Source organism: Tinamus guttatus, unplaced genomic scaffold (assembly GCF_059628265.1).
Source record: "Tinamus guttatus ecotype Peru unplaced genomic scaffold, ASM5962826v1 Tinamus_guttatus_pri_ptg000008l, whole genome shotgun sequence".
Taxonomy (NCBI): domain Eukaryota; kingdom Metazoa; phylum Chordata; class Aves; order Tinamiformes; family Tinamidae; genus Tinamus; species Tinamus guttatus.
In genome coordinates this window covers 1,169,880-1,195,122 of record NW_028288542.1, presented here as the reverse complement: position 1 = coordinate 1,195,122, position 25,243 = coordinate 1,169,880, and the positions used below count along the sequence as shown (strand labels likewise).

The following is a 25,243-nucleotide window of genomic DNA, read 5'->3' as shown; positions in this document are numbered from 1 at the left end:
GGAATGCACGTTCTGATGTTGCATGTACTGTGCAGTGGCATTTTCCATACTGTGCATTAAATAGTTGCAGGCTGTGTTCATTGCAAAATTAGTTTTATTTAACAAAAAAAAAAAGAAAAGGTTCTTGTTCATACTCTCCGTGCACCAGGAACATCTCAGTCAAACACGCCAGGTAAATTATTTCGAGTGCCACTTGCCAACTCGCTCGCTGCGTTGGAGTGGGAAGCACTATCAATCCACATGGAGAAGCATCTGCTAATCTCCCCTCACGCAGGACACAAATGAGGTTCCTCTCCGAGGGTGAAAGGTGGTTGGCTCCTTCCCCAGCGATTCCATGGTGCAGAAAGCTGATTTTAAATTTCTATGGCTGTGAACGGTTTAGTAAGTCACCAACTCGTGGTACAATATTGAGGAAAATTAATGACACTTTAAAAAACTATTTTCTTCTCTGCATTTACAGTATTCTACTCTGATTCTGGGGGTAATGTACAAACAGCTCTCTTCCTCCTCCCCCCCCAAAAAAACCCCATAATCCAAAACAATATTCTCTTCTTGGCTCTTTTCAGAGGGCTATCAACAAGCGCAGAAGAAATCCTGGAGATGTCAGCCCTTGGAGCATGTTTAAGACAGATGATCCAGGAAAGTGTCATCATGCCATCCCAAGTGATTCTTAGTATTTATTTATACCAAGGAAGAGAAAATAGGCTCAAGCAGCATAACGGATTAGCCAGCCCGACACAGGGCACCACAATGCCTGCTGATATGCAACGCAAGCACTGGCTAATCCACTACCCAGAGAGCTGGGAAATGGTGAAGCTGCTCCTACGAGCAACTCCGTGGGCTTCACGGAGCCACGGGAACGGGACTCAGTTAATAGGGAAACGCTGCGTCTTTACTTGCAATGACAGTAAGAATAAAGAACTGTGCCTTTAGTTTTTTAACTCGTCAAAGCAGGTGCTGAGCATACAGGTGAACCCGTGCCCTGTGTCTGCCCTGCTCAGGCACTTAGAGGCAGGTCCCTGTGCTTTTGGGCAGCTTTCCACATCTGCAAGGTACAAGTAGTGATGCTGACCTCCTTCGTGAAACATATGATGATTTATATCCAAAAATATTATTTAAAAATGAGTTATTCTATGTTCATATTATTGTTTTTAATATTTGTGTAAGGCTGTGGCTCTGTTCCCTCCAAAAAGTGACCAAATTCTGAGGAAAGGTATTAGAATTAAAATATCCTATTTCTCACGTGCATAGATTTCAGTAACCAGCAGGCGTGAGAAACCTGTCACCTGAAAATCCCATTCTTCCTTCTTCTCCTGAAAGAGTTTTAGGACACCAGCCTGGTTTCTAATGATTAAGAAGCATTACTGAGTGCAGGTTCTCTCTCATTTATTGTGGGGCTGCAATTTCCCCTTACACACCTGGTGCTGATGAATGTTGAAGAGAAAGATGGCTTGACGGGACAGAGTCCAGTAGATAGCAGCTACAGCGTGGGAATTCCCAAGTGCTTAAAATAAACTCCGTTCTCCTCCTGATTAGGTCTTTGCGTGGGTGGACAAATTGACTGAATAGCCCTCAAATCAACAAAAACACCACAGGGAATTAAAATTCTGCTTACCCTGTAATCCTGTTTTTTTTTTTTTCCTGTGGAAATAGGACTGGCTTTTATAAAATAAATAGCTTAAAAATAAGTGTGGTGTAAAAAATTGCTTCAGTTAAAAATGCCAAAGACAGGAGTCATTTAAGCTACAAACAAAATACATGTTTATAATAAATTATGAATAGTTTAAAAATAATTTTGAATCAGATTGGCATTACTTGTTTATCTTACACGTAAAACTATAGTTTGGAGGTCAATCAGAATAGCTAAAAGCTTTTGTGAATTTCCAAACAATCAGAACAACCTTAAATAGACTTTTGATGAAATCAAATTAAAAAGTCTGTAGGGCTTAATCCTCAAATCTTTCAACATTCATGCTTCCCCCTGGATGTTCTTGAGTGGGTAGTAGTTTGATTTGGGAAATCAAGGGGTTAATTTGCTTTTCAATTGAGGAATGACTCAAGAGTTCCCCTTTATTATTTAGAGGGAAAAAAGGGGGAAAAAAAGGAAAAAAAGGAAAAAAAAAAGTGGTGTGTGGGTGTAAGTTAGGGGGAAAAAGCCAAGAAAATGGTCTCACTAATTGGGGTTTTCACCTGCTGTGAGTCTAATTGAATACAATGCTTTGTTTGTAACTCAAGGAGAAAGAAGATTATGCAAAGTGTGAGAATTTCAGACTGGTTTTTAAATTCGTATTACTTGGCACTATTGTGTGGGAAAGAAGACGAATGTGATAATGGCAGCATCAAGCCCCTGTTAAGGTGGACCAGGAAACTCCCTAGTCGGAGTAGAAAAACTCCAGGAATGTGCACCGTGGGTATAAGAGCTGGATAATTCTGCAAGGAAAACAAACTCTTTTTCTGTTGAAACCGCAGACTTCAGGCTAAAGCTCCAGTGGATCCTTTTGTATGACAGAGGCAACCCTTTCATTTTAATGACTGTGAAGTTCATCCCAATGAATATGTTAAACATCCTTTAAGGACAATGTGTTGCAGTAGGTGGGAAAGAAAGCTCTCGCGGGATAGGTAAAGATGGGAAAAGGTGAGATTCTTCCTTTAACGCTACCTTCACCTCAAAACTAATGTGTCTGGTATTAATGTATATTCTAGAGTGGAGGACGGAGAGGGACTGTCCTTAAACTGCTTGTTGAGCTTTCTGTAAAACGGGCTAATCCCGACACCTTAAGCCTTATGGAGCTCTGAACACCCTAATACTTATGATAAAACACCAAGTTGTGTGGTTCCTGACCTCCTGACGTCTGTACAAGTGGAAAGTGCTCAGTGGGATAGAGATGTGGTGTGGGAACTATGAATGAGAATTTCCCCCCTGCTTCTAGACGTGCATTTCCCAGCATAAAATAGGGATTTTTCTTGCTGCTGTTAGCGTTGAGAGGCCCCCTTGGAGCAGCCCTGCCCGGACAGTGTTTTGTAAGGCTCCAAGAGCTCCTTGGCCGCAGCAGCACCTGGGATGCAGGCCGTGGCGCGCGGGACGGACGCTGCCGTGATGGGACAGGCTGGTGACAGCCCACGGGGAGCCCTGGCTGGTGTGTTCCCAGGGAGTCCAGAGCGGGAATTAGCACGGAGGAGGACTCCGACTCGGAACCAGTGGGACTTACGTCTTCTTTGAAAATTGGCGGTAGTCAGTGAGGGGGCAGAAACTGCCCTTCCCTGCTGTGAGGAGGCAAATGCACCCGCGGAGGTCGCATCGCCCCATTTTCCCTCACAAATAGAAAACTCCAGGCGCCGAAAATCAGCAGCCGCCGAGCGAAGACCCGAGGGCCTCTGCGCGATTCTAGGATCCCTATTTCAGCCAAAGCCTCCCCCGCAGCGGATCCGTGCGCCAGGCCCGGCGGCGAGGGGCGAGCCGGCCCCGGGCTCCCTGCGCCCGCAGCGCGGCGCGGCGCGGGACGGCGCGGGACGGGACGGGCGGCCGCGCGGAGGGCGGGAGGCGGGCGCGGGGGCGGAGCGCGGCCGCGGTGCTGCCGGGCGGCTGGCGCTAGGCGGCCGCACTGCTGCTGCCGCCGCCGCCCGCTCCGCTCCGCTCCGCTGTGCCCCGCTCTGCGCCGCGCCGCCCGCAGCCATGAGGGAGCAGCTCAAAGGGTGAGCGGGAGGCGGCCGCAGGTGCCGCCTGCCCCGCGCGCGCTGGGGCGGCCGTTGGCGGGTGGCGGTTGGGCGGCCGTTGGCGGGAGGCGCTTGGGCGTCGCGAGCGCTCCGAGCTCCAACGGCCGCGCCCGCCCGGGGCAGCGGGGCTGCGTGCGGCGGTGGGCACGGGAGCATCCCCTCCCGTAGAGCGTGGGCAGCGGCGCTCGGACCTGTCCCCGGGAGACCCACAAGGGTCAACCTGCTGCCCGCCTGTCTTCAGGGTCGGCGTTTGATCGCGCGTCTGTCCCGCGAGGCCTCCCGTTTGGGGCTGATTTGCGCGGGCGGGACAGACGCGGGGTGCGGAGGTGTGAGTTGGCACGCGTTGGGGGCTCCTTGTGCGCGTGGGCTCATGCAGTTAAATCCTGGGGATGAGGCAGGAAATCTGCGCTGGAGATAGCGAGCGCTTTTGGGGAGACTCGGAGAATGAGAATCTGCACTGTTTTTATGAGCCTTGAGATCTCCAAGGAGAGAGCGATGCTGTAAAATGCCGCCGATGCGGTGTGCGGCACCTCTTGTGATTTGGTTCATGAGTCAACTTTTGTACGATTCTTCCGAACATACGAATGCTTAGAGGAGCGCTACTTTTTTTCCTGGTAATCCCACATTTAAAAAATGGTGTTTCCAGTCAGCAAGCAGAGGAGCAGGGCAGGGGTTCCCTGCACCTCCCTCCGCACATGTGCCCGGCACGCTGCGTCTCTCGTGGTGCTTGCCCTTCTGCAGCAGGTAGGTTAAAAAGCAGCATCACCCATCTGGGGCTGCAATGGGGCGCCCAGCCCTGCTCTTCAGCCCAGCTGGGCTGAGAAGTGGCTTTGGAGTAAGGACATCTGCCCAGGAGCCGGGGAAGGGAAAACCCTGGGCACATGCAGGGTCCGTGACCTCTTAGCGCCAAGGAGCTTGTTGAAGTGGACGCTGTTTGAGGCGGGATCCAGCAGGACCCTGCAGTGAAATTGCTTTGGCAGCAGCGGCGAGGATAAGCTTTGCAAAGCAAATAGACCAGTGGACAAGTAACAGCTGGAGGGGCAGGCACACCAAGCCTTAACAACTGAGCAGTAATCTTTGCCCGTGACAAAGTGTACAAAATAAATGTTTAACATCACCGGGGAGAGAAGAAAAAAGAGTTGCTATTCAGTACTTGGCAGTTGTTATTTGCCCTCCTGCTTCCATTCATTCCCAGTACCAGCACGAACTTTTCATGTGCATTCGAGCTTCCCTTCAGCATCCTGATAAATCTCACCAAAGCCAATAAAACATGCAAAAGTCACTTTTTTTTTTTTTTTCTGAAAAGACACTGAGTCTTGGCGTCAGCAGAAATAAACTCTGGGCATAGATCACTGGTCTCTGGATTTAAAGACGAAAACAGTAGCCCTTTGTAAGTCGCAAGGGAGTGCCACCTTTTCATGTCTCTCTCTCTTGCTTTCCACAGCAGTAACTTGTTTTGCGAAAGGAATTAGTGAAACAATGTGAAAAGGCACTAATTGTTAAGTCTTTCTTGCAATCACTGTCGTCTACTGCTGAAAATATTTTTATTTTGGATGAGCAGTAGTACTTATTCATAGAAACAGTTTAAGCTGCATTTATGTTAGTCTAACAAAACCCAGGCAGCTCTGTCGTGTTTATCCTGGCTTTTTGGCGGCAGTCAAAAGGCAGTTGTAGTAACCTTTTTACTTGTCTTAAAGCCAAGAGGTGGGAGGCATTGTGGTGGTGGTTGAAATTAGATCACATCAGTGCACTGTGAAATTTCCGAGTTTTTTGACATTTTTTGATACATAGCTGTCTTATTTATTGCCACCTGACAGAATTTCTTGCTCCATGAGCATACATACACATGGTATTGGTCTTGATAAGTTTTCAAACAAAGGGGAAGAAGTGCAGCAGAATTTGCTCTAATAGATGAAAAGAATGTAGGAGCTTAGAGTGGGGGGGGTTGCAGTTGCAGTTTCTAATCGTAGACCCCGAAATTTAGCAATAAATAAACATGAGAGACTGAATATCATGTACAAAAAGTAGAAGAATGGGTAAGATTAAGAGCAGTTAAAAAGGTTTGCAAATGTTTCGTTTTGATCAGTACAGGTATGTTTTAATATGGGGGATGTGGACATGGGGAATTTTTCTCTGCTATTCCTGCTGCTGGTGTTGCTCAAAGGCAATATAAAATGCAGGAAGAGGAAAATAAGCACATTTGGTCCAAAGAGTTCAAGTTATAAAAGAGAAATGTGATTCAGTTAGTGTGTCACTTAGAATATCATCTCCTGATTTCAGGATTTCAATCCTGTATGTTACTAGCTGTGGCGTCAAGGATGAGGGACAAATCTCTGAGCTTGTGGCAGGAGCAGAGGAATTTGCATGGGCTTCGTGTAGCAGAATTCCCCACACAGAAATTATCCTTGCTAATGTAGCATGATCATCCCTTAATGAGGTGGTCCTGCAGCTCCCAGAGGATATATATTAAGTGAAGACGATGTTTTCACCCCACGGCATTACTGGTGTATGTAGTGTGCCAGTCGCAGCAGCACCCGGGTGTCACCGTTACCCGCTGCTGTTCTTTGCTTCAGACCTGGTTTGCTTTCACCTTCACATCATAATAACACAGGTGAGAGAGGAAAACAAGCCACGTGAGCACACCTGTATCTTTTTGTTGTTGTTGCAAAAGCTTCATGATTTAAAAGCTCATTAATTAATTGCCCTAAATGAAGAGGCAACTGGAAAAAGGTATCCTATGAGCTTGTGCAGTATTGCAAAACTATTGAGTGTGCGTGTTAATTCTTCGTATGCCAGCAGCTCCTTGGAAAGGCATCTCAGGTACCTCTCCCTGCCCGTATTTTCACCCTCCTCAGACAGCTACTGGCCAGGAAGCCTTGCGACACATTTCTCCTGTCTCTGGAACTTGGGGACTCTATCTGGCCTCGCTACCCGGAGTTTGCAACTCTGGCAGGCACTTTGTTGCAGATCTATTAAGGATGCCACGACGTTCCCGAGCGTGGCCAAGGCTGCCTACAACTGCTGAGCTGGCATTCCACTTTAGATGCTGTTCACAATAAGGGTACACACACAAATCCTCCCCCACTGGGCCAGCCCCAAAGCTTGCAATTAAATGGCCTTTGAAAATGGCAAAGAGGCTTAGGAGGAACAGTCTCGATGGGATCTAACCTTTTCTTGAGCTGCACTTGTGTGCAGAATTGTTGATAACTTTCCGAGCTGCAAGCATTCAGTTGAGAGGCAAACGCTTTTTAGCTGGAGCGGAGTAGCTGCAGCCTCCTTGTGTTCTGAATGCAAAGTACCAGGACGACCTGCCCTCGCTCGTCGTGGGCACGTAACCCTTGCAGGATCCACAGCCACCTGAGTTCCGCTCTCTTGAAAACACTTGCTTTCTTGCAGGCGCCAAAAAGGTACCTGTGGTTCTCCAGTCCTTCTCCTGCTCTCTTAGGGGATGCAAGATTCAGTCGTCTCTGCCGAGTTGCCACAAAACTGTAATAAAAACCTCACGCAGACTTTTCTGCCCCAGCACCAGTCACTGCTTGGAAGATGGCAGAAGTTAGGAGTTAGGGTGATCACTAACTTTCACATTTTTAGCCTAAACAAAGATGTGTTTCCTTTAGCTTGGAACTAAGTTTAGAAAGGAAGCAGAGTGAGGAGGAGAAGGGGAAATTTAACTGCCCCACAAACTCTGTCTTTATGACCTCTAGATGAAGTGAGAAAAGCAGCTCCTAATGGAAGGTGTATTTTTGAGGGAATTAATTTTACGATACATCAGAGAAGAGCACACGCTCTAGCTGATTATTTACGTTAAAAAATATGAAAATAGTTGAAAGCCTGTATTTTTCTGGCAGTGTATTTTTCTGGCACTGGAATGCCATAAACTTAATCCATACACACTGAAATTCACTGATACATGGTTAAGCCTTAGCATAAAAAAAAAAAATCAATACAAATATGATCACCGATGTAATGTTGAAGAGTGAGTAAAGGTAGCAGTTTTCTGCTTCTAAAATGGTTCTTTTGTTTTTCTCTTCCCTACAGGCATTTGATTCTAGAATTCTCTATGAATATTTGCTTACAACTCCTTTACCAGATACTTGATGGCTTTATAACATTTAAGGAAGGAATTCGAAAGCTAGCACATTAACAGCTATGGAGTCTAAAGTGATATAGTTTATCCATAGACCAACACGAGGCTTCCTAACTAATCTCACAGGGAAAATTAACCAGAATATTTTCAGAGACTTTCTGTAACTCTGTGCATAAGGGTTTTTTTTTTTCCTTTTTTTCTTCCATTTTTTCTTTAAGATTTGGCGTAAGATTCACTGGCGCCATTGCTACTCAAACATCTCACAAGTATTTCACAGCATTTTACATGATAGATATGGGGGAAATCATCAGCAAATTTCTCAAATTTCTTTCACCTGCTTCAACCTCAGCCTCCTGTTTGATAAACCTATTTCTTTGCAATTCTGGATGTTTTTTTCCCCTGGACCAGCCCAGTCTGGGGGCTCCCTGCACACAGAGAACCAAGCCAGGAGTGCCAGGCTCGTGCCTTGGGCGCTGCTGATGTGGGGCTGAGGTTGGGTGCTAGCCAACTGCAGCCACTGATTTACGGGTTCGGATGTTTATTGGGTGCTCGAGCCCATTTGCCTAAATCACACAATCTCTCACTGTGGAGTTCTTCTTTTGCAATAAATTTACCCTCTTCCTCTTTTCCTTCAGGCTGCTACTGTACAAGCAGAGGCTTATGCTGGCCAAATTTTTATGACATCGGTATATAAATGAGAACTGCTTCTGTTTTACCTCTAAAATGCATTTTAACTGGATGTGCTAAAAGCTTTAGAACCTCCCTATATACCAAACACAGAAAAAAACCCCAGAAACTTAGATTCAGTTGAGTTGGATAAACAGGTTTTCACTTCAAGCTACCAAATTTCTGCATTTGAAAAACAGACAAATCTCTGTTTACTTAATGTGATTTCAGCCACCTCCCATTGCACTGCTCATTTTTATCAATGCAAAGAGCAAGGTTACCTCAGGTGTTCCAGTGGCCTTCTCCCACTTTTTCTATTCTTAGTCACCATAATTAGGAAGAGCAGATACTGCGGTTGATTTCTTTTTTTTTTAAATCCTTTTTTTTGGCCCACTAGTGCGACACTGTGCCTGCAGTTTTCCTTAAGCTTATTGCCTGTGACACCCCCAAATTTCATTCTTTATGGCAGTTGTGGAGCGAAATCTGGGAATTATTACTCACAGTAACCTCCTGAATATATCGATATAGTGTTTGCTGGGATCAAGTAAGCAATCACAGCTAAGAAACATGTCATGACTTTTCCTTTAGCAGTGGTCATGCTGAGGTACATGTTTCATTAGAAACATCACCCTTTTCAGCCCAGGTGATACCTGTAGGGCCGTGCTTGAGAACACTCTGCCTCAAGCAAAGCTGCCCAGAGAGGCTGTGGAGTTTCCTTCTCTGGAGATCTTCCAAACCTGCCCAGATGCCACCCTGTGCCACGTGCTCTAGGTGTCCCTGCTGGAGCAGCGGGTTGGACTAGGTGATCTCTAGAGATCCCTTGTAATCTCAACTGCTCTGCGATTCTGTGATTCAAGGTCTTTAGCTTGTTCACTAGTGCACAGCTCGTAGTGCAGGGCTTGGAGTTTGCTCTGGATTGTGAGCTGCAAGGAGTTTGCTCTAGTGACTCCAGACGGGCCCTGCTCTCTCTCATATTTTCTTCCAAATAATGTATGTGCTTTGGAAGCAGCATGTCTGCTTGTTAAGTACAGCAACTGCGAGTGGCATGGCTAGCCACCGTATACTTCTGCGGTATTTTTTTAATACATTCACAAAGCCATCTTTTAATATACCTGAATATTGTTTGACCAGAACTGGGCATGTTGAATAGATAAATAGCATTTTCTTTTTAAGTTTTCCATACTGATGAAAGCCGGATTGCACTGTGTGTATTATAATAAGAAGAAATAAAATAAATAAATAAAAAAAACACGAAATGTGTAAACTTTGGAGACACGAGTTTTTGTTACACTAACAACATTTTGTTGACTTTCTCACGCTCTGCATGTCTTTTGGCAACATGTTTTGCTGCAAGACTAAAGGCTGCTAGCTTCAATGCAGAGGTTGGCCAATTTACATTCTAGTCACACTGCAGAGTTTCATAACCCTGGTGAGGGTTTTTCCTGTCTTCCCAGCAGCTCTTCCTCCTGAAACTTAACGGGCACCTCTAGGGCCTGGGAAAGGAACCAAGAACCAGTAAGAGCAACACTTAGCCTTACACAGACAGAGACGTCTATACGTGGGGTGCAGCACATCACTGGCCTGAAACACAGGATCGGACAGCAGTTCAGGGGACTGTTATGTGAGAATTCAGTGCAGGTGGTTGGAATGGAAGCGGTGGCTGCAGTGTAGCATCCGGTAGCTTTTATGCAACACCCCTAAAAAATGTGATGGATGTCAGTGCCCGGACAGAACTTTCTTGAAGTTACTGAGAGCAACTAAGAAGTTTTTAACTGCTTGTCCTCCAATATGGAGGAATCAGGGGATGATCCAAATAAAACATAGATTTTTTAAAAAAATAATTGGTATGATTATAAATTCCCCCAAACATTATTGCATAGCTAAATACTTACAGTATTTTTAATGTTAGCAGCACTTTTAATCATGATTTTGCTTTTGGAGCCCATGCCTTAATCTAATGGTACAAAATAACCATTTTCTGAAAGGTGATATGAAAGAAGGCATTTCTACTACTGATGAGACTCACTTCTTTAGCAGTCATCCAGGCTGCTGGTGGCAGTCTGGGACAGAATTGTGATACGGGCCTTGGGCTGTTTTTTATTTTACTATCTTTTTAGTATTTTGTATCATTTTATTTTACTAACTTTCACATTTTGTATTGTAGCCATGAGACACAAACCACCTGCTGGGATCATCCCAAAATGACTGAGCTTTACCAGTCTTTAGGTAAGACACATCTACTTGCTTTTTTATTGTTTTTTTTTTTTCTTTTAACTGAATGAATTGTTAAGACAAAGATTTCCAGAAGTTCTAAAATACAGCTAGGTGAAAGTGAGGACCTGGTACTTAGATCAAGATTGGATTTTCTGTCAGAGAAATATGCAGGTCATAATAAGACATTTCAAGCACACTAGGTAAAGATATTTACATTATTTACATTAGCCAGTTCGGAATGTGCACTGCATTTACTAAGTTATTCAGGTGCATTGCAGCAAATTCTTATGACAAAGACTGGGACAGAAATTAAAAAACAATAAAGAAGTATAATTCTGAATCTTTTCGTTCTCTAATCTATTTTACACAAGACAGACAAAAAATCAAACCGGGCTGCTGTTAGTGTTGACTTTTGAATGGTAGGAAGCCTGTTTAAGTGATTTGCTGAACTGCCACCACTACTTTATTTGTCGAAGAATTCTGAATGCCTGGAACATGTGGCAGCCATCATGATATTGTGCTGAGTACCTGGTTTGTACACCTCAGATGTGCTTCGCATGGAGATCTTCAGCAGCTTTTGATTTTATTAACAGAAGGATATCCATAAGATATAATAGATCAACCCTCTGCTATAGGCTGCTTTGCAGACCATTTAATAGCTATTTCCTTTTAATAGTGCTGCTAATAAATAAGAGAGGGTCTAATAAAAAATAAACTATCTTTCTTTAAAAGATATGTCAATGAATATGCTGCACTCACTCATAAAGGAGGCTACATCTCTACCACGGAGGTGCATAAACCAGCTTTAAACAGGCTAGCTCAAGTACCAAGGCAGTCCAGCCTTTCATTCAGCGCAGCCTTATTTACCGTGGTGAAAAACAGCTTAAATTATCTCCTGCTAAACTCTGTGCTGGCATAATTAGGCTGTTTGCAAGTAAGGCAGCTAATATGTTTCAAGGTAGCTCGGGTATCTCTACACTGCTCTGTGATAAAGACATACCCGTTTTTTTTTTTTTTAGTAAAACTATATGATAAAGTGAAATGGTGTGAAGTCAGTTTTTGCTTATAATATTAGTAATGTGGCAGCAATTTATGTTTTATAAATAACCCAGAATACTGTTCCATATATCAGCAAGGGACAATAAAGTGTATAAATTCAAGCTAACTGAATGCCTAAGCAGGCAAGTGTCGACTTGCCACTTAATTATAATGTATTGCTGTGTTTGCCTCCTTTATATTTCTTCTCTTAAAGTGAATAGTTGAAAGGATGAGGACAAACAGTGATTGTGCATGCAGACATTTCTTCAGTACAGTCGATCTTTGAACAATTCACTGTTAATTGAACTCCCACTGACTCTGCAGACTGCTTTGATCTTGAAATTGCATGTTTCTGACACTGTTGCTGGTCAGACCCAAAGCTCTTTTGAAACTCCTTTCCTCCTGGTATTTTGCTGGTTCAGCTAGATTTACTCTCGAAGACGAAGGTAACTATATATGGGGGAGAAAACGCCCGGTTGGGGTCAGGTCAGTAGTTCAAAGGATGGTTGAAGTCAGTTTGCATTTAGTTTAACTGAGAATTTTATCACTATGTATAATCGACTGGATGTCTAGAGTTTAAGCCATCCTTATATCTTACTTCTTAAAGAAAGAGCATGAGAACATGCTTAGGCAGATTTTTTTTTCCCTTCTATAAAATTTTGCTGTTTTCCTCTCAGTACAGGAGCATGGAATGTCCAGAAGTGCAGCCCTCTGACTGGCTAGAGTTTCCTTTTTGGGCTGGAACTAGGAACTTAATAATATGGAAGGAACTCTGATTTTAGCAAAGGATGCATAATATGTATTTTTATTAGTAAACTTAGGTGTTCACATGTTTGTACATAACCGATTAAACAAGGTGATTCTTTGTGCATTGCCACTTATGATGAAGCTTTGATAAGCTTCTGAAAAAAACAACAATTTATTCTATTTCTGAATCGGGTATATTCAGTATTGTTTAACTCTCCTGTAAATTCCATAATACAAGCGTAGCCCGTTTAGTCTTGAATAGAACCCTTAATGTGTTTTCAGGGCTTTGCTTTGCCTCAGGTCAAAACGAGAATAATGGGATGTTTGAAGCCTTTTCAGACTGTTCAGTAATATTTTATCCGAAAAGATATGATTAAAGTTGATTTTGTATTGCATACTTATTAGGTCCTATTATTTTTCCTCACATAAGGATGTAAATTTTTCTTCTCATTTGTATGTGAAAAGCTTAGCTATCTTTTTGGAGCATATGAGCACTCTAAAAATACAGTAGAATGCGTGAATTTTACGGTTCAGGCAAAGGCAAAAAAAAAATGATATCAAGCCCATCAATACTGTGTAGTTTTCAGTTATGTTTTTCCTACTCCTACACTCAGCCTCAGTCAGCTATGCGATGTAGCTCTGTGTATATCTGATTCTAATTGATTATTTACTTTTGTGTTAAATGTTCCGCATTTTTACTGTTGCTAATACATATCATAATTTGCTGGGGACCCTTATGTCTGGTTTATATTCTTAAAAAAAATACTGGAAAGTTTGTATTACGTTAATGAAAAAAGTAGCAATCTGGACAACGGATCATTGCTTATTGGCCTCTATCTTTGAGCCACTAAAGACTTTTCTGGAAAAACATATAGTTCACACATACCTTTAATGACTCCGTTATATCTTGCTAAAATAGATTAATTCCAGGTTTTGAGTTTATTGTCCTTGACATCTTCTTTTTCTGGTATGGCCCAATTATTTCTGGTTTTGTGGGTTTTAAGCTAAATTAATAGAAACATCTGGTACTGACAGAGGAACACAGAAACAGGACACAGCAGTTTTTGTGTGAGATTGTTGGTCAGAGGAGTCCTGCGCTCTGCCTCCAGTAGTAATGGCATCACAGAAAGAACCCTTGGGAAGAAATTAGAAAACAGGCTACCCATGGAGGAGTGTTTTTAAAGTCTCTTTGAGGTTATTTGCTGAAATATGGCCATTTGTAAAGATAATAATAAAACCTGTAAAATATTGGATTTGAAATTTAATAGGTATAGCATAAAATTTTAGACGGTTGATCTTAGAAGAGAAGCTTTTGCTTTTAAGTTGTTTAAAGCTTTTGCTCCAGACTGCTTTTTATTATTTAAACAGCAGACCAATTTTGTAAGCTTCGGTTAAAGCTTCAATCTGTTCCTGACCAAGTCAGGCATTTCTCCACTCTTCATTTAGAGTTAAGATTACATAAAGTTACGTGAGAAGCTGTCAACATTAAATGATAATAAAATGACATGATTGGCATTCCATAATCAAGTCAGAGTGGCAGTAAGCAGTTGGAGTAAAGACCCCAGCTACATTGTTTAATTTATCTGCTAGATGTTGATGTTGATTGACTAGTTATGTAAATTAAGAACACAGTAAAAAAAAAGGTAAATGCTGAAATGGGAAACGTAGTAAAAGTAAATGATGTGGGGAGCTGAGATTCGGAGGCTGATTCGGGCAAACCTCTTCCAGTTGGGATTTGCACCGTTGTGAACCACTCCCCCTTTCTTCTGACTTCCCTGCGTCTTTGAAGTGTCAAGAGCTGCTCCAGCTACTTTTCTTTCCAAAAGCAGTTCCCTTGCAGCAGATCTGCTTTCTTTGTTCCCATTTCTTTAAACAGTACCTTGCAAATTATTTTTCCTCACCTTCCATGATAATCCCAGGGCAACACAGAAATAAAAAAATGTGATATTTCACTGTGTACTGGAGAAATCAAGGACTTTTGGGTCGGCAAAGAGACAAAAGAGGAGTAGAAATAAGTCTGGAACTGCTTATTTTTTTTCAGCTTGACTGTCAGTGTGATCGTTTAATTGCAGACAGCTTTGCTCAGAATGATAACATTTCGTCTTTAGCTGAAAATTAATCTAACCTTTGAAACGATGGCCCAGCAAAACTTGGGCTGTTGTGTCACAGTGTTAGTGCTGACTGGTGCCTCCCTCCACCAAGCTTCCCAGGTAATGATAGTATGTGTTTCCTCAGGATGCAGTAATGTCACTGTAAACAGTAATTCCAGAAGCAGGATGCAGTCAGAAACGTTGACATGTGTATCTGTGTCCCTCTCCAAGGTAAGGCAAAAGGATAAAAACACCTGCCCTCAAAGAAAGCAGTAGCTGGTGCTAGTTTCCCATTTAATATGGGGCAGGAAGGAGAGCAGAGCACTTTTCCTGCAGAATATATGAAATGAGTGTCTAAACTGGTTCATGTGAGATGAACGGTGGCTGCTAGGTCCTTCTGCACCTCCGCTGTGCTTTGAGCAGCGTCCACCATGTTGGTCTCGTGGATGGCTCCTCGGTGCAGTAAGGGGAGGTTTTACCTCTGACTGAGTGACCAAGATAAATGAGCATTATTATTTTTTTTTTTGGCCTTTGCAGTTTAATTTATCCTTACAAAATGGTTCCTGAAGAGGGTGAACTGCCTCTCTCTGCCATAAGAAAATATATATTTTTGTTTCCAAACTATAGCATTGTGTACTGTGACACGTTGTAGCATTGTTGTTCCTGTTCCTGTCCTACTGACTCCCATGTTTTCAGTAATGAGATGCCTATCTCACACATCCAACATTGGATTTTTACAGAAATCCAGGGAGATGGTGTGTATAGACTTTAGAAGAATATTGCTTATCCTTTAATGTTATATTTGGACAAATTAAAATCTGTGTATTGATTTTCATTCTATTCTAGTCAAATCTGGGGGATTCTAGCAACTTTGGGTAGCAGTCAGACCTGGTGCATGCTGTCTCTCTACCAGAACAGGATTGCCTCCTGTATAGATGTACTCCTAGCAGTCAGTGCAGGTTTACTGTGTCAGAGAAAGCTGAATTTCCTTATGGTCTGCCAATTAGCAGCATTTAGCCTCGCGTCCCCACAGATCTGTAACATAGGTATATTAGCAGTGAAAGAGAAAATTACAGAAAGAGCAAAGTAATGTTCTGTTATGGAATGCATAAATGCAGAGGAAAGTTTGACTCAAGAGTATTACACATTTGGTTTGCAAATGGGCACCATTCAGGAATATTTTTGAAGTCTGCTTGTTTGCAGTTTGGGTTTTTTATGGTATTTCATTAAGGCTGCATCTGAGTGAGTGTACACGGGAACGCTGGTACCCAGTCACATCCAAACCCAGCCTGGAGAAAAAAGCACAGGCCTGTATCCCACCTGCTCTGGCACTCCTGAGCTTGCAGTCTGAGGCAAAGCTGCCGTGTGCTGAAACTAAGTTCCCAAAAGCCATGCCAAATGATGAGATAGCGTGCTGGCAAGTGCCGTGCTGCTTGTCTACTTCTTGGTCTAGATAGGCTCAGTCACGGTTTGGTGCCCTGTGCATCTTCCTCTATCAGCTGTGTTACTCATGGGGCAGTCCTTGTGCAGCATGAGGGTATCCCTGCGTTGGGAGCCTTTTTGTATATACAGTCGCTAAGTGTCTGTATATATAACAACAGTGTTTAGCATTGTTTATTCTCAAAGCAATGCAGATGATTGATAGCATTAATTATTGTTACAATAAAACAGTCAATGGCTAAGACTTAGCTGATATTAAGCAGTGTTACTTGATTAATTTTTTTTCCTTTGTGCATTTGTCTCATCTGCATTTTTAAATTACAGTTCTTAAAGAGGCCATGTGTGCCACTCTAGGGCGTCATTAGAAGATTTATGTAAAGGTTGTGTGCAACAGGAAGAAATGTAGGATCCTCATCAGCTGGTCAGGGAATCTCAGCTATATTAAGTCTATGTGAGAAGAGACTTCTTGAAAAGACAGAATGTCTGTAAATGTCTGATGAAATATGAAGAGTTGGTGGCTAGTGATGAAATTATGGTCTGTTCAGGACTGTACAGCAGACAGTGTTTAAAGCTGTGCTAGAGAGGTGTTGTCAGAGACAACACTAACATGTTATTCCCAGATTCGTTTATCCACTGCAGGCAATATATTTATGAAGAGCAACTTGAGCTTATCACAAGGTAGAGTTCAGTAAGACTTTCAGGTTTAGAAGTGCGTCACTGTAGCCTCACATTTTTTTCCTTGCAAATAAAAATAAATAAAAAAAAGGTGAGGATTTGATAAGATGATTTGACATGATGAGATCCAGTTTTTCTTTGAAAGAAGTAAGGTGGGGTCCTGTTTTACTGTTGAGATACAGTTAGTGTCTGAAGCATTTGAACTGTTCTTTTGAGTTTAATGGTAGCCAGACAGTGAGAAAATGATTGTTCTGTCCTCATTCACTAAGAAAATAATTACAATAATATTTTCAAGAATATAAACAAGAAGTTCCCTTTAAACTAAAAACCAGAGTGATTTCCAGGTTAAAAGGACTCTCAGAGGTGCCTTCTAGTTACAATGCACGTGCAAAATTATTTGAACAACCTTTGGCAGGAGATAGTCTGTCCCATCCCGGAGAGTTAAAGCACTCGATCGGGTTAGTCATGGTTAGAGGGCAATGCATTATGAAATGAAACATCCCAGTCAGTCAGTGCTCCCTGCAGCTGGAGCAACTGTAGGGTGATTAGTCTTTCCAAGAATGACCGCGCAAAGCAGTTAAGTGATAACACCTTACGCACTCCCTTGTCCAGATCGTAGATGAGTGCTACCTCGGAATAAAAAATGTTCCTCCATGCTGGACTCTAAGTCTGGTTTTGAGTATGTTCTTCCTAGCAGTTTACTGCCTTCCTTTCAAATTTTTATTGCTTTTAATGCTTTAATTGCTTTTTAATTGCCTTTTTTTTTCTTTTTTTTGGTGCTTTCCACCTTGTTCAATGAAGGTACAAGAACTTGAAGATCTGTTTTAAATATTAAAACGTCAACTTCATATTCACACATAAAGTCTGAAAAACGAAATGTAGCATTTTTTTAAAATAATTCCAACATCTTCTTTGTTAATGTTGTGTCAGTAGTCAGTGTGATACACTGGATATTTGATGTGAATTGTTGAACACTTTTGAAATAAGGGTGGTTTTTACCTTCTCGTTCACTGTCGGGAGGATCTGCTCAGTGTATTTAGTGCTGATTCTAAAATACCCTGGAAATGTCACACTGAAAAGTGCATTGCTGGTGCGCTCTCAGTCCCCTTGAGGAAGAGGGCAACCCCGGGGTTTTGGGACCCTTCTCACGCATGCAGAATTGTGCCGAAGAGGTTATGGTTCAGTCGTCTGCTTGTCTTTCAGTAATAGTTCTGGTTTTAATTTATCCTATTAACAGTTTGGAGTTCCTTTCATTCAAGTTGTATGTGTAACAAGGGCACTCATCCTTGCTGACTAGTTTGCAGGTGGCTGATGGACATGGAAGAAATCCGTTTTCTAGATAAACTTCTCCCTTCTGCTTTAGTTGCCATGAAGCAAATGGAGGCACTAGCGCTGTTTATAACAAGAAGCAGCCAAAAGGATGTTTCTTAGTTTCGGGGAGTTTTTTATGACTTAGTGCCCTGAATTCCTTTCATAAAGACATTTGACTGGCTGATGCAAAGGACGTATCTGAAGGACCTGCAAAGATCACGGAGAGATCTCACTGCTGTGCCTGCTGCAGCAGGAACTGCTCCATGGATCTGCTGCTGTGTAGGGACGAGTCGTAGCCATCTGCCCTGTCTATCCTACGGTGCTTCTGTACCATAATCCTAGAGGTGCTTCCCTAGAAGAGTCCCCTTGAACAGAGGGCTCATTCTTGGCTGAGGAAATAGAGAGCCATGATTTCTTCCTATTCCAGCATGTAAATATTAATAACAGGTATTCCAGTACGTTCTCTTCCTCAGTGTGCTCCTCTCCAGGGGCCAGGTAACCTTTTCCACTCTATGGTTGAGAACCTAAGCAATTTGTGCTCTCGAGCATTTACATTTTTTTGATCTATGTTTGAATGTTACTTCTGAGCAATGAGGAATAGGGATGGGGTGGGATATCATTAAAATCGTGTGCAGAAGTCTCATACCTCAAGGGCTTCCCAGGCTTTTAATCACCTCCTTCAAGTGATGAGACTGCGCATTCCTCTTGGGAGGGGGAGGGAAAGGCTGGAGAAGAGCATGCTGTGTATATATACATAGCTTTCCTGCCTGCTCAGAGATTATAGAAGCTCTGCAGGTAGCACCTAGTGGGTCCTGACTATTTAGTGGGCTCTTTGGAAGTGAAGAAAGCATCAGATTTTGCCCTCAGGACCCAGAAGGCAAAACTACAGGAATGGAAGAACTGCTTGAGTTCTTACAGGCTCTGGGAAGGTCTTTCCTTCCTCCCAGCAGTGTTCCCAGCAGTAACGTTTGTCTTCCAGCCAATTTCCCCTGTTGCTCTTAGTGGTGATACCACTCCTGATGCTACCAGCTTACCTAGCTGAGTTACCCAGCCTGATCTTTTCTCTTTTCTGTTTTAGGCAGAGCTCTTTTAGGGGAAGTCATGTGCCAGCAAGAGAGATATTTTGAGCCCCATTAGAACAGAAGGGCATCCCGTTTTCCGCTGCAGAATAACCTATTGCTTCTACCAGTAGTTTAGCATGAACACCAGCAACACGAGGAGTTGCAAAGGAGTAGGAAAAAAAAAAGCTAAAATATTAAAGATTTGGGATGAGGTGGAATTACTGAGACAAGGGAATTCCAAGCTACATGTCTAACCAACCCTGGCAGGATAAGGTAGAAATGGGGAGTTAGTTATGGAAATCCTTTGGTGCTGGTCTCTCCTAACTGGTGGTTGTAGCTGCCCTTGTTTTGTGAGGATTTGTTACTGTGCCCTCTCCAAGGAACAACTTCGCTTCTTTGCAGCTCAGCTCAGAATTTGAATTCCTATCTTCTGCTTGTAAAATACTAACACAGTAATCTTTTGAGAGCCATAAAATCTTTTATTAGTTGGAGAGACTTTTGAATTTAAAATAACCAGAATGTGCCATTTTGATACACAGTAGAAATGAAGAAGATAGGTAGTGAGTAGATGAAAGGGACAAGCACAAACTGGAGAGTGAGGGGAGGAAAAAGGCTAAAGGAATCCTGAATTACAGAAGAAAAGAAGAAAATTAGAAGGCAAAAGTGCTGAGTCTAAAACCCGAAGTAAATATGTTGCGTGGAATGGCAGCAATGTAGAAAGTGACCGTCTTGCCTGGTTAACACCAGTTAACACTGCGTTAGGAGCATGGAGGTGATGGCAGAGCAAGCGCAGAGAGGGAGCAGCTGGCTCCAGCAGAACGGGCACTGGTGCCCGTGTTGGACCTCAGCACTTGGAGCCAGCAGCTGGCACTGCTGCTGCATCTCCGCCTGGGAGATGAGGGCAGGAAAACCAGAGCTGGACGTTGCTGCTAAGGGGTGTCTGCACAGTCTTGCTGCAGGTGATCAACAAGCCATGTCGTTAAGTGTGGTAAGAAATTCAGTGTGTATTGAATGTGTGGTAAAATAAACTGTAGCACAGTTAAGATTAAGTGCCTTCATGAATTCACTTTCTGCCCTGATCAAGGAGTGAAATATGTGTACATCTTTCTTAATATTTCTTAACATGTAAAATTGAAATAGCAAAGCTTTTTCAGAATACTGAAAGGCATTTTAGGGGATGCTTATTCATTTTTATCCATGCTATCCATAATCTAGTCTATATAAATCTCCAGTGCAGTTAATTTTGCTGAGTCTTACTTCTTTAACAAATACATTGTTAAAAATATTTTTTCTCTTCCAGAATACAAGTGCAGGGTTACAGCAAGGGTACCAAATGAAAATGAAGTCACAGTGCATTGGCCAGGGGCTGCTTTATTAATTTGCCTTCAAGACAGATTAAGTGACTTTATTGAAATCACACAGTTTATTCCACACCCCATTAGCGTTTCTAGACCTGTCAGTGTTACTGTGAGGGGGGCACGGGGGGGACTGGCAGCAACAGCCCTGCTTATTAGCAAGGTATATGGAACTGTGAAAAGAAAATGAAATTGCCTAAAAAACTGAATTATTTCCACTTCTTTTGTAAGACATGGTGTTTTAGAGACCATTCTCAGTTTTTATTTAGATGCACAAGACCATCGAATTATCGAACCTCAGGCTATTCATTCAGAAGAGCTTAATTAAATATATTTGTTGAGCTGAACCTGTATTCCCTCTGCTACTCAAACTTGGGCAACATTGTAAATGATACTAGGATACCCAATGTTATATTACAAACAACCTTAAAGAAACTCAGTGCATATGCCAGCAAGGAATTGTTCTATTTGCCTTATTTTTCATAGTATTTTCATAGTATTCTTTCTCTGCTCCTAGACACTAAGCAGACCTTTGTTCTGAGCTAGTATCATTTTTTGATGTTCTTCCTGTATTTCCCTAGTAGTTGATATTTTCAAAGCTCTTTCCCACTGCTAACCCCCTCGGTCCCATAGGTTTCATCAGTGTTAGTGAATTAAACATATCCACAGATTTTGCTGGACATTGAAGCCAGCCGGCTCGGAACAAACCATTTCTGTAGTACAAGAGACTGTCTCTTGGGACGGTCCCTAGCACATCCTGTGAGTATCTGTGCCCAGGAATCACTTGGACATGACATAGCAGGCACCTCTGGAGATCATCTGCTCCAAATCCTGCTCAAAGCGGGTCACCTGGAGCAGGTAGCCCAGGACCTTGTCCAGGAGGCTTTTAAACAGCAGGGCTGGGGCTCGCGGCAGCGCTCAGGAGCACCCTCTGACGCGGCTCAAATCCCCCAGGCCCAGTTATGTTTCTGCGAAGTGTCAGCTACTTCATTTGGGAACAGCACCAGTTCGCATGCTCTCGAAGCAGCAACAGTGATGGTTCATGTCTCTTGAACAAAGCTGCAGCCTTGCAGCAGTAGGTGGTCAGTTTGCTGGTGTGTTCACGCACACACAGGCCTGTTGCCAAAGTTAGGTGCTCCCATGGGCTTCCGGAGTTCAGCTCTGGGCAACACGGGTGGTGGCTTATCGGAATTGTAGGGCAGAGAGGCTGAATCCAGCTGGAAAGGAGGTAGCGGAGCCACTGGCAGGAGTTTAGCCGTAGTAGCTTTGACTTCACTTGCAGTAAATTTATCTTCATTCTTGATGTAATTGGGTCTGCCCAAGTCTGCTCTTAGCAAAGCCAGAGCCAGTGTTTGAGCAACGGGGCTTCCTCAGAGCCACATGGAACAGAGATACAAACAATTTTTTCTGCACATATTTGGTCCAAAACACATTTTGACCAAAATCTAATCTTTCTTTTCATTTTTGGTGTAGTGTTTGCTTCCTGCACCCAAGATAACATTATTCAATAATGGTTTACATAGTTCGTAATTGAATATTGAATGATGTTTACATAGCTCCTACTTAGCCTCACAAATATTTCAGTTCTATCTGCAACTGCTCTGATTGGGTTGTTTTGATCTGTGCCCTGTTTTTTTCTATAATGGTTCCTGATTTTGGAACCAGTGGTTAAACATTTTTTTCTGTTTAGTGGGAAGTTTTGCAGATCTTTGACAGCCACATGAGAATGTTATAATAAAAATCTGATTATATCCTTTATTTCTTGTCAGCTTGAATTCCTCTCCATGCTCCCCTACCTTATCAGCTCTATGCGATTTCAAAGGTGCGCCTGAAAACTTACCGAGCTGAGTAAACTGACTTTTTGCCAGGAATATTTTGGCTCTCAGATCATGGTCTCTATCAATCTAAGTAAAAAGTAGAACAGTTTTGTTTTTTGTTTTTTAGATTTTTGCTAGTAGTTTATAGTTGCCTACATCTTTTTTTCTCATGTAGGGCTTTTTTTTTTTTTTTTCCTACTGCCTAGCAAGCAACCTGACCTGATACATGGGCCAAAAGAGGGAGATGTTTCAGATTCTTACCTCTGTTAAAGTGGCTGCCTTTCTTTTGAATGACTGTTAAGGTTCGAGTGCATTTTCTCATAGTGTCTAACATATTTTTTTTCTCTGTTTTTGAGCCAATGATTAGAATGTTATAGGTCAGTTTAGTTCAGCCTATTCTTGAGTCTGGTTATTTTTAAGATGTAAAGCTAATTTCAATGTCAATATTTTCACCTTTTAGCTGACCTGAACAATGTCAGATTTTCGGCTTACAGAACTGCCATGAAGCTCCGAAGGCTGCAGAAAGCCCTCTGCTGTAAGTATGTGCCTGTGTATCATAGAGTGTAATGAGTACTTCATTACCAAATATGAGATTATTTCCAACTTCCAGAAGCAGAAAAATACCCCAGAATGTTTACCTGGTGAATGACACCTTTCATCTGCTCCCATCATTTTGCACATTCCTTACAAAATAAAGACGTTAGGCAATGCCAGATCTATTTTCAGATAGAAAATGGAGCCAACGGATCAGAAACAAAGTTAACATTCCCTGCATATTTCCTGTCTTTACAGTCTTTAACCAGATATTTTCACTATGCTCTTTACTAAAGCTGTGTCCTGTGTCAGCCACAGTTTTATAGCTCAGCAGCAAACGGGCTCTATTAAGATGAGTGTGCATTCTGATTAAATAATAGTTTCAGATTTTAAATGGTTAATAAACAGTTATGTTACCCCTCATGCTGTCACAGCCACCACAGAGAAAAGCCTGGCCCCGTCCTCCATACACTCACCCCTCAGATACTTGAACATGTTGATCAAATCTCCTCTCAGTCTTCTCTCCTCCAGGCTGAACAGGTCAAGTTCGCTTGGTCTTTCCTCATACAACAAATGCTCCAGTCCCTTCATCATCTTCGTAAACATTTTGAACATATTATGTTCAAAAATTCTCTTGCCAGTCATACCTTAGGGATCTAAATGTTCTAACATTTTAATTCTCACAACAGTTATGATGTTCTACCTGTCACTTTAGTTATATTTGCTCTTTAGCTTATTGAAACTTGATAGCTAAATTATTTGCTCATCGTTTCTTGGTCAGCCAGTTAGTTACGGAAAGCAAACAGTTCATTAGGTGGTACCATTTGGATGGTAATTAAAATATTTTAGCAGTCACTATTTGGAGTTTAATTGCAGAGTAAAGATTCTGAGACATTTGCAAATGCCTAAACTGCTCTTTTATTTCAAGCTGAGATTTGTGCTCACATGCTTTCTGGAACTGTATCAAACCTCAGTATTTTTAAGCATGTTTGCTCGTGGGCTTATAGGGATGGATGAATTCCACTAATGAACAGACTTAATCTCTGGCAATCCCACAGTTATAAAAAAAGTAAACTGTAAGTGAAAATTATTGTAACACAGTGAAGGATTTCAGCAAGAATTGGAAATTCCTGCACACAGCATTTTCAAATCTACATAATTTTGTCTATATGTCAACATTCATGTAATGATAAAGAGTGAATTTTGATAGCCGATGATCAGAAATAAACCTATTTTCATGACACAACCACCTCTCCACACCCGTTGTGGAAAGGGAGCAAAGAGAAATTGGAATAGTAAGCAGTGCACAAGTCTTCATAAGTAGTGCAGCACCGAAATAATGAACTAAAATTTTTAAATGATAGGTTTGTCTAGCTGGCAGGGCACAGGTGTAACTGATGAGCTTTTCTGACCAGAGGTGTGGACCCTAAAATGCTTTGCATCCCATTTTATCCCTGATTCATAATTTTATCCTTGCTGCATAATTCTGCAATTTTCTTGGGCTATGCAATGTAGAGTGGTAATTATCCCCTGAAATCTACTGTCTTTTCACTGGCATTCAGGATTACACTTAGGTGGATTTTCTGAGAACGTATGTTTTCAGAAACATGCAATGGCGCTCACACCGAGTACTTTAGCACATTCCTCATACTTGTATCTAAGGCAAAGTATTTAAGGAATTTGGTTAACAGGCTTACAAAGAATTCTCACTGAGAGGCACCATCACTGTATTTGTGTATTCCGTAATTTCAGTGCCATTTGTGAACTCATTTTAATTACGTTAAAAAAGTCATAAATATTTTAACTTCATAGATTAACATGATGAACATGAAAACATTAGGAAATTAAACATAATAAAAAATAAAGAAAATACTAGTTCTTAACAAATAAGTGTGTATGCTGTCTTACTTTAGGAAAATCCAGTGTGTTGCTCTATCATCCCAACCGTCCAACTTATTATAGGCATGCCAGGAGTAACTGCTGCACCATTGTTTAAATGTATGGTGTCCTTTGATAATCACATCAAAGTGTGTTGACTTTCTTGTTTTGCTGCCTTTAAAAGATCTAATCCTAGGTGCAAACCACATCTGAACACTATGATACAAGTGAAATGTGACATATTCACAAACATTTCCTGGAAATGCAGCAAAAGAAAATATTCAACAATTTCTCTAGTGGATTTTTTGTTATTTTATACAGACAACATTAAATAGTTTTTATTGTATCGGCCGACAGCATCAAGTTTTGGAAGAGATGAGCTTATGTTCTGGGAGCGCCATTAACACTTTTTATCACCAGCCATATGTTCAGTTTTGCCTAAGTATATGATCTCCAGAGCGTATTTTCTCTTGCCTGATAATTGTCACTTTTGTCCTTCAATTGAATAGTGACTCAGGCTCATATTTTATAGTTTTTCTGTATTCTAGACATAGGTTGATTGAGATTCTAACAGTTCTAACAGTTTTTTTCTTCCCTTAGAGGCCATAGAAATATT

At 42.0% G+C, this 25,243-nt stretch overlaps 1 protein-coding gene across 9 annotated transcripts in view; it reads left to right on the top strand.

Annotated features, from left to right (window-relative positions):
• The window catches only part of DMD (dystrophin), a 1,078,552-nt gene that overhangs the window by 991,849 nt on the left and 61,460 nt on the right, over positions 1-25,243 (top strand). For 7 of the 9 annotated variants that reach the window (XM_088521823.1, XM_088521851.1, XM_088521829.1 and 4 more), the window contains 2 exons: positions 10,632-10,693; positions 22,676-22,750. In XM_088521823.1, the coding sequence (XP_088377949.1) occupies positions 10,632-10,693; positions 22,676-22,750 (137 nt within the window). Of the gene's footprint in view, positions 1-3,632; positions 3,694-10,631; positions 10,694-22,675; positions 22,751-25,243 lie in introns of those variants that run through there. The other 2 variants (XM_088521862.1, XM_088521855.1) reach the window with 1 other exon arrangement.